Consider the following 14,445-nt stretch of genomic DNA (forward strand, 5'->3'; position numbering starts at 1 on the left):
AAAGTCAGTGACAGAAATAAGAGTAAAATTGCCATCTGCCTTTGTAAAATGACCCATTATGGAATTTAGAAGCCAGCTAAACTAAGAAGCTGGGAGGGGAAGCAGTGAGAATAGAGCCCAGTTCCAATTTAGTTCTGATTTCTCCGCCAGTACTGTGAACCTGGGGAATGCGCACCTCCTTCCTCACCCCATGCTCTCCTTCCTCATGAGTGAAATTAGATCGATGACCCTGAGTTAGTGAACGTGTGCATAGGAAACTGATGAAGAAATGAAAATAAGACCTGAGTCCATGAATGCTCATTGGTGAAGCAGTGGGAGTTATTTTCTCTAGTAAGGAGAATCTAAGCTTTCCTCCTCTCTCTTTTCTAAGTGACTCAGGCCTTTTGCCCCCAGTGAAATTGGCATAAGTCCTTTTGTTTTCCCCTTGCTGTCAGTCCAGAAGGGTTCTCAACAATCTTGTCTTGTCAGCTGCTATTTGAAAACATTAGCATCTCTGCTATGTGGCTAGTAGCATTCTGGCAAAGAGCTATTTTACAGAAATGACTTCTAGATGACTCACGAAGCCAGACAACACGTCTGTCATCTCCTAGTACCAGGGAAAGGACAGTAGAGACAGTCGTTGTCAGGGAATGGTGGCTTTCTCAGGAACACTGAGATGGCTGAACTAGCAGCATAGGATTTTGGAGACAGTAGTTGGTAGGAGACAGAGTAGATGTTGGTTTTATTCCTCTTAAATGGCCGAAGGAACATAATGCTTACAAAGCCCTGCATTTTCTACCAGCCAGTTCATCAGCCCTTTCTTAGCTTTCATCAGGTATTTGAGTTCTGAAGATCACTAGAATTAAAATGAAAATGGTTTCTGAAAGCACAAGGAGTGCTCAGCCTCCTGAAGTGTGTAGAAATCAACATGCTCCGATTTAATTTGGAGGTATAAAATGTATTTCTGCATCAATATGGACAGTCTGTTTTGTATTAAAGCCATCAACCTTCCCTAATTTCTTCTCATGGTGATTATTTTTGTGGAAACTGTTTCCAGAAATAACTGGTACTTATATTTAGTGGAGGAGAGAAATGGACTTAAATATATTGAAAATACAAAGCAATTGGAGGTAGCAGTAGATGGCTCAGCCCTGCATGTTCACGTCAGTATTTACAGTGGTAACCAGTTGATGGTTGTGGCAAAAGACTTTTGGAATCACTTGTGAGGGTATTAAGAAAACATATGATCACACATGTTTTATGTACGTGTATGAAATAGAGAACCAGCCTTAGGATTTCAAATAATATTGGATAGAAGTAAAATAATACCCAGTTTCTCTTTGTAGTTTCCTTTACTGGATACCGGAGGACGATTAGCCTCTTGGTGGGTTACTCTGACTCCCAGAGTGCCCTTGAAAAGGTAAAGGATAAAGAGCAATTGATGATCTGTAAATAATGGCTACTCTTCTAATAAGATTTTTCAAAGGAAAATTATAAAAGGGAAGAACATCCTGAAAGTGACAGCCTGCAGGACAGCAGGCTATGGTTAGTGATTTAACGGTAGTTCCACTGCCAGGGGTCTCTAGGTCTGTCATTTTTTCTCTGCATTTTTAATTTGTAATTCAGCCTCCTTCTCCCAAGAATTATGTGTTTTATTTATCTCTCCGGTTTATTCTTTTTCTGTTTCTCTATTGAATAAAGGGTTTTTTTTCCCTCTTTTTTGAAGTTTAAAATCAGGTGAGACTACATTCTTTCAAAAAGCAAGGTCAGTGCAATTCATTTGCTTTCATTTCCATGTAGATCCCAAGTAATTTATTTTTCCCATTTGGGTTAATGGTCCTGACTGGAAGAGATTTCTCCACCCATTATAGAGGGACCTAGGACCAGCATCACTGGAAGGAAATATATATATCCCAAAGCTCCTCTTTCTCCAAATCTTTTGGGCATGAACACTCCAGCTCATATGCTTCTGTTCTTCTTTTCAGTTGCAAAGGTGCGCTGCCTCCCACAAGTTCAGCTGGACCCTCTGCCCATGACTCTCACCCTGGCGTTTGCTTCTCAGCTCAAGAAGACATCTCTCAGTCTCACGCCAGATGTCCCAGAGGCAGACCTTTCTGAAGTGGACCCCAAGCTCGTGTCTAATCTGATGCCCTTTCAGAGAGCTGGAGTCAAGTAGGTTCTTGATCTTCCTCTCTCTTCCTCTCTTGCTCAAATTTCATTACTCACCACAGACTGCATTCAGATGCTTCCTGTTGTATGAACTTTTATTTACCATGGATAGATGAAAATTTAGAAGAGTCTAGGCATTAAACAGCCAGGTGTGCTGTTACCAAAGCTTTATTGTAACCATTGATTTCAAATTCCATGAGTTAATCAAGACTCTGAATTGCAGCTATGCAGAAACCCAATTCAAATTAGCTTAAGGAAAGAGATTTCTCAGTGCCTGTAAGAGAAAATCCAGCATCTCTAAAGATCTCATCAGGCTGCTCTCCTCTCTCAGATCTGCTTTCTGTTTGTTTGCTCTGTTCCCAAGCAGGTGTTACTCAAGTGTGGCAGCTCGGGCCGCCAGGGGCTTCCAGCTTGCATTCTCAGCTTAGCAACACACAGAAGCACCTTTTTTCTAATGGGGCTAACACTGCAATGGCTTAAGTCTGGTACCAGTGTTGGAGCCAGTCATTGTGGCCTCGGAGGCTTGAGGTCTTGTTGATTAGACTTGGTGATAGGCCTGTCCCTAGAACCAGAGGGTAAGGCCTGCCCACCTAAATTACTGGGATTGAAAGTGGGAGGTGGCAGTTCTCCAAAAGAAAGTCAAGGTGCTCTTATTAGAGGAAGAAAAAAGATAAACCTACATCCTGATCTTTCCTTTTTTTCCAGAATTTCTTGGGAGAAGCAAAATGCCGTATTTGAACTAGTCTTCTCTTAAAAATATGGGAGTTCAAGGAGAAGAAAGAGGAAGTCTTGATAGTCTGTCTAGAAATAAGAAGCTGTTATTAGACAGTGTAGTTGGACATAGAGCCCTGTGCAAGGGAAGGAACCTAAATTAACAATGGCACTGACAAACCACAACAGCCTGCCTGCTCGAAGCCTGATTGTGGTATTTTGGTGAAAGCTTGGCTACCGTCTCTCGCAGGATTTGGGTCTCGGTGTGCCGTTTGGGCACAATGCACTTTATTATGTTACCTGGCCCCAGCCCTTCCCCCTAATTCTTTTCTTCATTTCCTTCCATCTCTCTTAAATAGCACACTCTGCAAAACCTCCTCTGGCATTGCCATTCCAATCCTCCAGCTGGTGAGATGTCCTTTGGGCCTTGTTTTAACCAGGCTCAGGGTGGTTTTTTCCTTTCATCTTTCTTTCTCTGGGCCTCTTTATTAAAGCTGCAGTAGAGGTTGCCCAGCCCCACCCCCTGGGCAGCCCCTGCCTTCAGCATCCAAGTTCTTCGTGGCACTGTTAGCCATCCCTGGGCCCACGTGGTGGGTGCTGGTTTTACCAGTTACTCCATTACCCCTGAGAGAGGCTCTGTGTGTGAGGCGCCCCAGGGCAGATCTGTTTCTCTCTCTGTGGCTCTAAAGTACTTGTAATCTTTCTTCAGAATTTTCTAAATAAACTCAGATTTTAACTTTCATAGTCTGAAGAGGTGGGGGTTTGGCATTGGGGGTGGAGGGCTGTCAATTCTATGTTTTGTTTTGTTTTCTTTAATGCAAGAACTACAATTGAACACACCCTTTAATTTATAAAGCAAAATCTCTTAGAAATATCAGCATCTTCTAATATCCAAGTCACCCTCTTCAGCAGGTGAATGAATTGAGGCTTAGAAAGACAGTCAGTTGCCTAAAGTTATTCAGCGGCCAGAAGTGGAGTTGGGGCTTAAATCTGTGTTTTCTGATTGATTAATTTCTGAGTATGGCATTTTTTTCTATTATATTCAACTACCCTGTGGAGGATGACATTTACTTATGTTATTGTTCCTCTGTTATCCAGGCTTTTTCTGTCTTTGTTGTCATTTTTTGGCCACTTTGTTCCTTAGTTGGGCTCCCTCTAGGCAGGGGAAAAAGGAGAGAATGTGAAATTCAGGGGGTCCATTCTGCTCTAAGGATGCGGATAGACCAAACTTCTGGAAATTATAGATGGTAAAGCTGAGAAGGCTGAAACAAAAGACGCTCAAAGGGCGTGGGGCTCTCCATGGATTCCGTTGCTTAGGTACTGCCTGTCCTCGCTGGCCACCAATTTTGTAAATCAGAAAGTGAGGTAAAAAATACATCTTTTCACACCTGCCCTCCCCCCCATCTGTCTGTGTTGTGGGTTGATCCCAGAAATGGTCCAGAAGATTTCATAGAGGTGGGTGTACAGGGAGGAGGCTGCGCCTGTTCTGGAGAGGTGAGGCAGCCCACTGCTCGGCTCCGTTCCTCCCCAGTGGAGGGTGAGGCCGCCAAAGCTGGGCTTTGGGAAGGGCTGCCCCCTCTCCTAGGCAGGCCCCCGCCCAGGCTGCAGGGAGAACAGAAGGGTGCCACGCCATGATGCCTGTTGTCCCCACACTCTACTGGCTTCGGGCTGCCTGGGGATTTGCTGCCCAGTTTTCCATCTTTGGAAACGGTGTTTCCAGGCAATTCAGAAAGGGCAAGTGCAGCCTAGACTTCTTGTCCGCCCTGCTAGCTGCTGATTAGAAGAGGTGACATTCTCTGTTTTCACTGTGTGAGAAGGAAAGAGAAAGAACTATCCCAGCGGCTTATTATCAGGATTCTGAGCAAATGATCTATTTTTCAGAGATTAGATGAAAGAAGACTAGAATTTGGCACAGAGGACCAGACATCTGGCACTTGGGATCCTTTTAGCTTTTCACTGTTTCATCATGCGACACGAGCAAGTCATTTTTACTGTTTGTGTTTTGATTCTTTTTCTTTTTGTGGAATAGTAGTTATGATAGAAGCACTTCCTTAGCACTTATGATGTTGCCAACCACTGTTTTCAGTATTAGCTTTATTAACCCTCCCACAGCTCCGTGAGATAGGCACTGTTATTACTCCCTTCTTACTGCTGAGGGGGCTGAGGCATAGGGAGGTTAAATCATGTGCATGAAGGTGTACAGCTGCTGAGTGATGGAATCGGGACTCCAACCCCAGCCAATCTGGCTCTGAAATAGTGGAATACACCTTTATTCATGAACTATTAGCAAGGGATGCTGCACTTAAGGGCTTTAGGGTCCTGGAGGCTGCCATAGTGAAAAACTCAATGCTGAGGTTGGTGCTCCCTGTTGGACAAGCACCCTTCCTCCCATCCTTTTCTCCGCCTCTCTCCTCATTAGCAGCATCTTCTGTCTTTGCCAGCCCCTTTCTCTGCCTTTATGCATACTGAGTGCTCTCCAATCTTCAGAAAGCCTTCTTTTCACCCTACCAGCTCTTCTTTCCTTCCTTCCTTTCTTTTTTTCTTTTTTTTCAGATGGAGTTTCGCTTTTGTTGCCCAGGCTGGAGTGCAATGGTGTGATCTCGGCTCACTGCAACCTCTGCCTCCCGGGTTCAAGCGATTCTCCTGCCTCAGCCGCCCAAGTAGCTGGGACTACGGGCATGTGCCTGTAGAGATGGGGTTTCACCACGTTGGTCAGGCTGGTGTCAAACTCCTGACCTCAGGTGATCCGCCCCACTCAGCCTCTCAAAGTGCTGGGATTACAGGCATGAGCCACCGCGCCCAACCCTTTCCTTCCTTTCAAGGCAGACTCTGGAGTGAGTAAGCATGCCCTCCTCAGTGCTAGTCCTGGACTCCCACCACCCTCCTCCATGTACGTCCCCTGTGCCCTGCCTACAGTGGGCCGAGGCAACTCCTCTCACTGGAAACTTCCTTCTTTGGCCTCCACGACCTAATCATCTTCCAGATCTTCTCCCTACCTTTTGACCACATTCTACATTTTTCCTTTTTGGGCTTTCTCTCTCTCTCTCTCTCTTTTTTATTCTGCTCCCTATTTGGCCCATGCACCTTTCCTTCTGGGGAGCAAGTCTGGTGGTGGGCTGGGCCCGGGCTGGCCAGTGCAGTGGCCTTCACCCAGCAGTGCTGACCCACCGGACGCGAGGGCAGATGAACTCATGCCCCGGGAAATGTGCCGTCCTCACCTTGTCTGCCTTCAGTTTTGCCATAGCCAAAGGAGGCCGCCTGCTGCTCGCTGACGACATGGGCCTGGGGAAGACCATCCAAGCCATCTGCATCGCAGCCTTTTACCGGAAGGAGTGGCCGCTCCTGGTGGTGGTGCCATCCTCCGTGCGCTTCACCTGGGAGCAGGTTAATGCTCTTCAAATTGCAGTTTTCACAGAGAAGGTTTTCTTCAGTGTTAGAGTCATAAAATAATGGTTTGCAGACAGGGCCTAGGGATCTTTAAGGATCCTGTCTCAAGTAAAGGCAAAGGCAGGAAGAGAGATGAGATGCCACCTGAGGGCAGGCTGGGAGTTTTCTGGATTAGAATCAGGTTACACCTTGAGGGAAGAAAGCCAAGGAGAAACCGGCTTAGAGACTTGTGTTCCTCTGTCAGCAGGCACTTCTGGGACCTCTGTGCCCTGCTAATAATACTTTTCATCTGTACCACACTTAATTTTTTTTTATTTTTCTTTTTTATTGTTTTTTGAAAATTTTTATTTATTTTGAAACTGGATTATGAGACTGGCTAGTTTTTGTACTTTTTGTAAAGATGAGGTTTTGCCATGTTGCCTAGGCTGGTCCCAAACTCCTGGGTTCAAGTGATCCACCTGTCTTGGCCTCCCAAAGTGCTGGGATTACAGGAGCCACTGTGCCTGGCCCACACTTAATTTTTAAAATATTTTTACCTCCTGTATTTTCCTCAATCCCATGACAGTCCTGTGCGGTAGGTACAATAGATAGTAACCCCATTTATAGATGAGAAAATGGAATCTCAGAGGTTAAGCTCCATGCTTCCTCTTAATGAGGAGCCCTGGCAGATCTTGATGTGGCATCTCCTGACTTCCCAACTCAGGGGTTTTGCACTCTGTAGAGGGGGCAGTGAGTGGGATGTTCACTGTCTGCCAGGTAGCTTTATGGATGCAGAGCCTGACAAGAAAACTGTATCACTCACCCTTGAGCTTTTTTTGCTGTAAATCCAGGAATCAGAGTGCTTTTGTGAAATGAATAAAAAGCCCATGAACAAACTCAGTGAAGAAGGAAGACCTGGTCCATCGTCCACAGCTTTGTCTAGCTTTATGCCACTGACGTCAGCCTGGGGCTTCTTCCTGAGGCCTCCATGAGCCATTCATGCAGAGGAGGCAGCTCCTCCTGCTGCCGGTCAGTCCAAGGCCCAGACGTGCTGTTCCGACCGAAGAGATGGCAAAAAAAAAAAACACTAAAAAATGTGCACCTCGTTTTTTTTCTGTCCTGGTGATCTGAGTTCTTTTTTTTTTATTTTAATTTTTTATTTTGTTTTTTAATGAGACAGGATCTCATTATGTTGCCCAGGCTGGTCTTGAACTCCTGAGGTCAAGTGATCCTTCTGCCTTGGCCTCCCAAGTCTTGTGAATTCTGCCAGTGCCTGTAGAAAGTAATCTTCAGTATATATTTTGTGTGCGTTAGGTTCCCACAGCACCCTCAGAAATTCTAGGAAGAGTCAGCCAGACGGTGACCAGCCTGAGGTTAGAGAAAAGGCCAGCTCTCCCTGTATTGAACAGTGTCACCCCATGTGAGGCAGGTGAGCACCCAGATGCCTGGGTGGGTTTGGCTAGAGATGCTCAGATTGCCAGAGAGGGAAGGTAGACTTGTAGAAATATTGACATAAATAGTCTCGTCATCATCAATAAATGTTTATGATTTGCCTTCAGTGTACCAGGCTCTGCTACGTCGTTCATAAAATTCCTCTTATAAAGAGTCACATTCTGGCCGGGCGCATTGGCTCACGCCTGTAATCCCAGCACTTTGGGAGGCCGAGGCGGGCGGATCACGAGGTCAGGAGATCGAGACCATCCTGGCTAACACGATGAAACCCCGTCTCTACTAAAAATACAAAAAATTAGCCGGGCGTGGTAGCGGGCGCCTGTAGTCCCAGCTACTCGGGAGGCTGAGGCAGGAGAATGGCGTGAACCCGGGAGGCGGAGCTTGCAGTGAGCCGAGATCGCGCCACTGCACTCCAGCCTGGGCAACAGAGCGAGACTCCGTCTCAAAAAAAAAAAAAAAAAAAGAGTCACATTCTTTCCCTGCAGAAACTTACCATCTAGTTAGAGATCACAGAGGTGAAACCCAGACACTGTGAAGTGACTGTTGACAAAGGCAGGGAGATAGCGAGGCATGGTGGTTCAGGCCTGTAGTCTCAGCAACTTGGGAAGCTGTGGCAAGAGGATTGCTTGAGGCCAGTAGTTCAAGACCAGTCTGAACAACATACTGAGACCCATCTCTTTGAAAAAAAAAAAGAAAGAAAGAAATTAGCCGAGTATGGTGGTGTGCACCTGTAGTCCCAGCAACTTGGGAGGCTGAGGCGGGAGGATCACTTGAGCCTAGGAGTTTGAGGCTGCAGTAAGCTGTGATGGTGCCACTGTACTCCAGCCTGGGCAACAAAGTGAGACCAACACAACTCTCTTTTTTTTTGTTTTTGTTTTTTCTGAGGCCCAAGGTTTCTCTCTTGTTGCCCAGGCCGGAGTGCAATGGTGCGATCTCAGCTCACCACAACCTCCACTTCCCGGGTTCAAGCGATTCTCCTGCCTCAGCCTTCCGAGTAGCTAGGATTACAGGCATGTGCCACCATGCCCAGCTAATTTTGTATTTTTAGTAGAGATGGGATTTCTCCGTGTTGGTCAGGCTGGTCTCAAACTCCCGATCTCAGGTGATCCGCCCTCCTCAGCCTCCCAAAGTGCTGGGATTACAGGTGTGAGCGACCGCACCCGGCTCCCCCAACTCTTAAAAAAAAAAAAAGGGAGTGTCCTGTTAGTGGCAAGTGAAGGGGCACAGGTAGGTGAGAGGAAGGTAGAGGTGATGGCTGTTCATGGGCATGAGACTGCTGCTGTCACAACCAATAGCTGCTGTGCTGGGTGGTCATTGTAGCTTTGTTCCCTCCTGTCGTCCACAGGCCTTCCTTCGGTGGCTGCCATCTCTGAGCCCAGATTGCATCAACGTCGTGGTGACTGGGAAGGACCGCCTGACAGCTGGCCTGATCAACATTGTCAGCTTTGACCTTCTTAGCAAGTTGGAAAAACAGCTAAAAACCCCTTTTAAAGTTGTCATCATTGTAAGAAACTTGGCAAAGTCTTTAAGTACTTTATCTCTCTGGAAACTTCCTTTGTAAAAGCTCTGAGAACTTTCATGTCTGTAATCTCCTTGAGCCCCATTTAGTTTCTAGAAGAATAGAAATCACTCTTTATTTTGTGGGGGACTGGAAATTCATTCCCCTCAAATAGCCATTCTCAACTCTGGCTACGTACTAGAATCTCCTAGGGAGCTTTTTTTGAAATTGTGATTTAATTAGTCTTTGCTGGGGATTTCTAGCTCATCTCTTTCCCAGCGTGACTCATGGATGGAGGCCAGCATGTGGACCCCAGGCCACCTGGGGCTCTGGGTACTACAACCTGGACGGCGAGGGGGTATGCCTTGTGCCTACATCTGGTGCCATCTTACTCAAACAATTGAGTTTTCTTCCAGCCAATGTGAAGATACACCCCCACCCCACAAAAGCACTTTTTACTCTAATTGTTTTTTGGAGGTTTTTCTGTGTTGTTTTTTTTGAGACAGAGTTTCACGCTTGTCACCCAGGCTGGAGTGCAGTGGCGTGATCTCGGCTCACTGCAACCTCCGCCTCCCGGGTTCAAGCAATTCTCCTGCCTCAGCTCCCCAAGTAGCTGGGATTACAGGCACTTGCCACTACACCCAGCTAAGTTTTGTATTTTTAGTAGAGACGGGGTTTCACCATGTTGGCCAAGCTATTCTCGAACTCCTGACCTCAGGTGATCCACCCACCTTGGCCTCCCAAAGTGCTGGGATTACAGGCATGAGCCACCTTGCCCGGCCTCTAATTGTTTTTTAAAGAAGGTCTGACTGGACCTGCTTCCAGATTTGACAACATATCTTTCAATTGCAGGCTTTCCTGCTTTTAACTCCTCACATACTTCCTAAGGAAAGTCTAGACAGACTTGGTACCCAGCCATCTCTGTCAGTACTGAGTATATTTACGTAACTCACACAAATATTGTGGGAGCTTAGAGAAAGGAAGGAGAAGATACCGTTACTGACCTCAGGGGATCTATTATTCTGTTTTGGACATGAGAACCACACTGTGTTCTTAGCATAAGCAAACTTGAGTGTTGATAGTTTTGCAAAGTGATATAGGTAATGAGTCTTTGGGGGAGTCATTTTTGGTTCGGCACAAATTCAAGTGTGGCTTTGAAAAGATGTCAGCATACATGCGAAATGAAAACAGTACAAGAAGTTTCCCAGGATGATGGGGATGGCTCTAGAGTGTGTGGGAAGAATAATGCTTTTAATTCTTGAGTGTTGCCTTGTGTTAGGTACTGACATATAATCATCTATTTTCCCAGTGGCCCCTGAGTAGGCTATATCTTTTATCCTTGTGAATTATCCATTTCACAGCTGATGAAACTGGCAGTGAGAGTGGGTATATAAATTTGCCCATAGGCACAAAGCTAGCAAGTTGGAGGTTATTGAATAAAGCTGGGTTGCGTCTGCCTTCAGAATTCATGTTCTTCTCTTTCTGGCCCATCACTTAACCTGCCGTATGATTTTTGGCAAGCCACTTACCACCATTGTTGGTTTGTTCTTCAGTTAAGTAAGAGCTCTGTCCTCTTTCTTTCAGAGAAATGTTGTAGGAAAGAATAGAGTGATGGCTCTGAAGTGTCACACTTTTCAGAAGAGGCTTCAGTTTAAACCATTCTTTGAGATTTGTTCCAGTATTGGCACATTTTTACCCATTGGTTGAAAGGGCCTATTCTCTTCCATATCCTCTGTACTTTCTGTGTTTTTTCTCCATAAATACCTTTTACTTGACTGTAATGAGGTCTCGTGATCAGAAAGGCATATGACCGTAACACTCCAGCTTTCTGGACAGGATACTTTCTTGATATTTTGAGGGTTATTTCACACTCCCCTCTGCTGTGCTTTTGTGGCCCTTTTTGCTCATGATAGCTGAAATGGAATAGGGGATTTCTTATAGATCACTTTAAGGACAGCGTTGGGATCTCACTGGTATCCCAGCTATAGGAAGGCTGATACCATTGAGTGCTTACTGAGTAACAGGGCTGTGCTAAGGACTTCACATGTGTTAGCTCATTTAAGACTCACAGCAACCTAATACATAAGGAATTATGATACCCATTTTACAGACAGCAAAACTGGCATTACAGAGAGGTGGTTGCTCAGAGTCACACAGCAAGGAATTTGACTCTGTACCAAACTAGAAAATTTCCACTTAAATACTCATGTATTAGTTACTCATTTGGCTTTAGAAAATATGATCAACTCTATATTTGCTTATGCAACAAAAAGAAAAAAAGAATAAAGAAAAACAAACTATATATATATATATATGTATGTATTTGCTTATGCACAGATACAGAGTGGTTAATCAGACTTCATGTTCTAAACATAGCAGTTCCTTGAGAATAGGAATCATATCGTCTTCTTTCCGTTTCTCAGTTTCCCCAGCACTTTGTTTACGCTCGCCTCAGTGACAGTACTGATAATACAGCCTGATTGGTTGTCAGTGTGTCTGGCATCCTTCCTGGACCCTGAGCCCCTGAGGGCAGGGGCTGGACACCCCAGAGCTTTGCACCAGTGCAGGGCCCATTATGGGGCACTTGGTCTAGTGCTCCACAGGTGGGAGGTGCCTCTTACAAAGCAGCAAACCACCTTCTAGTGGTTTCTTTGAGCAGCCTCTGAGGTGGGCGGAGCAGGGATTCATGAATCCCGCTTTATAGATGGAAAATTGTCCCCAGAGAGCTGAAGCAACTTGCTCAGAATGCAGTAGAGAAGCTGCCACCAGACCCCTGGGTCCTGACCTAGGCCCAGTGAGCCATCTCCTTGAATGAGAAAGTGCTAAGGGAGCATCCACCTTGCACTTGCCATGCCAGGGTCAAGCCTAAAGTGGCCCATATTTCTGTCCACTCAGGATTGGACCTTGTTCACTTATGTGGCTACTTCTTTTCAGGATGAATCTCACTTCCTCAAAAACAGTAGGACTGCCCGCTGTCGAGCAGCTATGCCGGTCCTAAAGGTGAGTACTTCTGAGAACTGAGCCCACTGAGCATTGGCATCCCATAATATTTTGCTCAGGCTTGCATGTCGTCCTAGTCCAGCAGGGGTTGCAAGTATAGACCTGTGGGCCATGGTCATGACTTGGCATTGACTTAGGGCATCTGTCTCTCTCCTTAGGGCTGTGGTACCAATTTCATCTTTCTTCCTAACATCCTGCTAAGGAACTAGTAGGCAGTACTAGTAGTCAGTAGTGCTGCCTTTGTCTCTCGAAGGTCAAGACTGTTGAGGCTGGGTGGGCATTGGACTCCAGAATCCTCCTCTGGCTTCCTACTTAGATAAGAGAGAGCCTCTAGCAGCTTGTCCACTAATTAGCTTAGAAAAAACTGCCTGTCTTCTAAGTCACTTGTAGTGGCAAAGCTGTCTAGATGCTGGAAATCAGGGAAGATGAGTTGTATTAATGAAAGTAATGGCAAAAAAACGCAATTACTTTTGCATCAACCTAATACAAACAGAACTGAGCAAGGGCTGGCGGGGTCAGCGAGATACACTGGCAAAGCCAAGATGGGCGTTAAAAGCTGATACTGTTTTCTGTGGCTACCCTGAGCCTCTTTGGTTGACAGAAGGGGCAGCCATCCCCCTTCCTCCCTGTGGTGGCCTAAACTCATTTCTGAGTGCTTTGGCGGGTGTGAGTTCTGGCTTCACAGCAAGCAGGCGTGGGTATGTGATGCAGATTCTAGTCTTTAAGCATGTTCTGATGTGCAATATAGGCTCTGTATTTCATCTGTCTCTCTCTTCTGTGTTTGGTTTCTTAGTCCCCCATCCCAACAGAGGTTAGGCCTCCAGATTTCCTTCCATTATGGGGTGGGATGATTTTTTTCCTATTATTGTAAGAGGGAAGGAGAAGTACAATTAGAAAAGTAGCCTTTTCTCTCGTAACAAGTTAGAAGTTTCTCACAGATGACTTTGGAGGTATCCACTTTGGTTTGTGTAGACTGAGCAAACCAAAGTGTGTGTTTTTCTTGTGCTCAAAGCAACCTTTGTGTTGTACCAGCATTTTAAAACTATGGCTTTTATTGATTAAAAGAAGCTTTAACTTTTACCTAAACTAGGGAAAACAAATACGCTGAATGTTAATGAAGCTTAGCATTTGAACATTAATCTTAACATTTCCTCACAAAACACACGTAAGTGTCCACTCATTTCAAGTTTTCATGTGTTTAGGAATAACGGAATATGATACATCTTCCAAGGCAGGATCATGTCATGTGCCAAACCAAAGAATAAAAGTCTTTTACTGCAAAAGCTTGGTTTTGCTGGGGTGGTGGCTCACGCCTGTAATCCCAGCACTTTGGGAGGCCCAGGCATGTGGGTCACTTGAGGCCAGGAGTTTGAGACCAGTCTGAGCAACATGATGAAATCTCGTCTGTACTAAAAATACAAAAATGAGCCAGGCATGGTGGTGCACACCAAGCTGAGGCAGGAGAATCGCTTGAACCTGGGAGGCGGAGATTGCAGTGAGCCGAGATTGTGCCACTGCACTCCAGCGTGGGTGCCAGAGTGAGACTCTGTCTCAAAAAAAGAAAAAAAAAAAAGCTTGATTCTCTGCCAGTATTACCTATAAATATTTATATGTCGATAGCCATTGATGGACACATTTAAATAAAATGTTTTTCCTAGGTTGATGACCCTTCTTTTGGGAGGCTTTAATATGCTTTCCATAGGAAAACAATAGGGTTTGGTATTTTGGTTTCAGTATTTCAGCCATAACTAAATTAAATCTTTACTCTTGATTGTTTAGACAAAAGAAAATGCACAATAGATAGATTCTATCATTAAAGATATAATGTGAAAGCTTCTAGCAACCACTTGTTAATGTAGTCATTGCCTGGCTGGGCAAGCTGAGCCAGATAGTGGTTTCTGAAATGTGTGCTTCTTAGCCAGACCTTTGGAAGCAGCATATACCTCTTTAATATCTTGAGTGTGTTTCAGAGTGACATGTTTAAAAGAAATCTTTAAACTGCTAACTAATATGTACTACTCTGCATTTGCTGTAGAACTTGGATGAATTAATATTTTAAAATAAGCCTCATGAACATGGCCTGTGTTTATGAAGGTGTCTTGAGGCCACGCTCTTCCGCAACGTTGACTTCATATAATGCTGGACTGTGGCAGGATGGGGGTGAAGGAGTGGGATGGAGTATTCTGTGCTATTCTGTTAACCGAACCTTTCATCTCTGTCTTATTGTATTTTCATCTAGATTGGAGTCTCTCAACCTTGGTACTGTTGAC

The 14,445-nt window shown here is 45.2% G+C and overlaps 1 protein-coding gene across 16 annotated transcripts in view; it reads left to right on the top strand.

Annotated features, from left to right (window-relative positions):
* Nucleotides 1-14,445, top strand: part of SMARCAL1 (SWI/SNF related, matrix associated, actin dependent regulator of chromatin, subfamily a like 1) — a 71,004-nt gene that overhangs the window by 14,273 nt on the left and 42,286 nt on the right. For 11 of the 16 annotated variants that reach the window (XR_010149877.1, XR_010149876.1, XR_010149878.1 and 8 more), the window contains 4 exons: nucleotides 1,965-2,151; nucleotides 6,093-6,243; nucleotides 9,023-9,181; nucleotides 12,110-12,175. Coding sequence is in view for 13 of the 16 variants with exons in the window: in XM_001153124.5 (XP_001153124.1) it covers nucleotides 1,965-2,151; nucleotides 6,093-6,243; nucleotides 9,023-9,181; nucleotides 12,110-12,175 (563 nt within the window). In the remaining 3 variants the exon portion in view is untranslated. The remainder of the gene's footprint in view (nucleotides 1-1,964; nucleotides 2,152-6,092; nucleotides 6,244-9,022; nucleotides 9,182-12,109; nucleotides 12,176-14,445) is intronic. The other 5 variants (XM_063790741.1, XM_063790743.1, XM_063790744.1 and 2 more) reach the window with 1 other exon arrangement.

Source organism: Pan troglodytes, chromosome 13 (assembly GCF_028858775.2).
Source record: "Pan troglodytes isolate AG18354 chromosome 13, NHGRI_mPanTro3-v2.0_pri, whole genome shotgun sequence".
NCBI classification, from domain to species: domain Eukaryota; kingdom Metazoa; phylum Chordata; class Mammalia; order Primates; family Hominidae; genus Pan; species Pan troglodytes.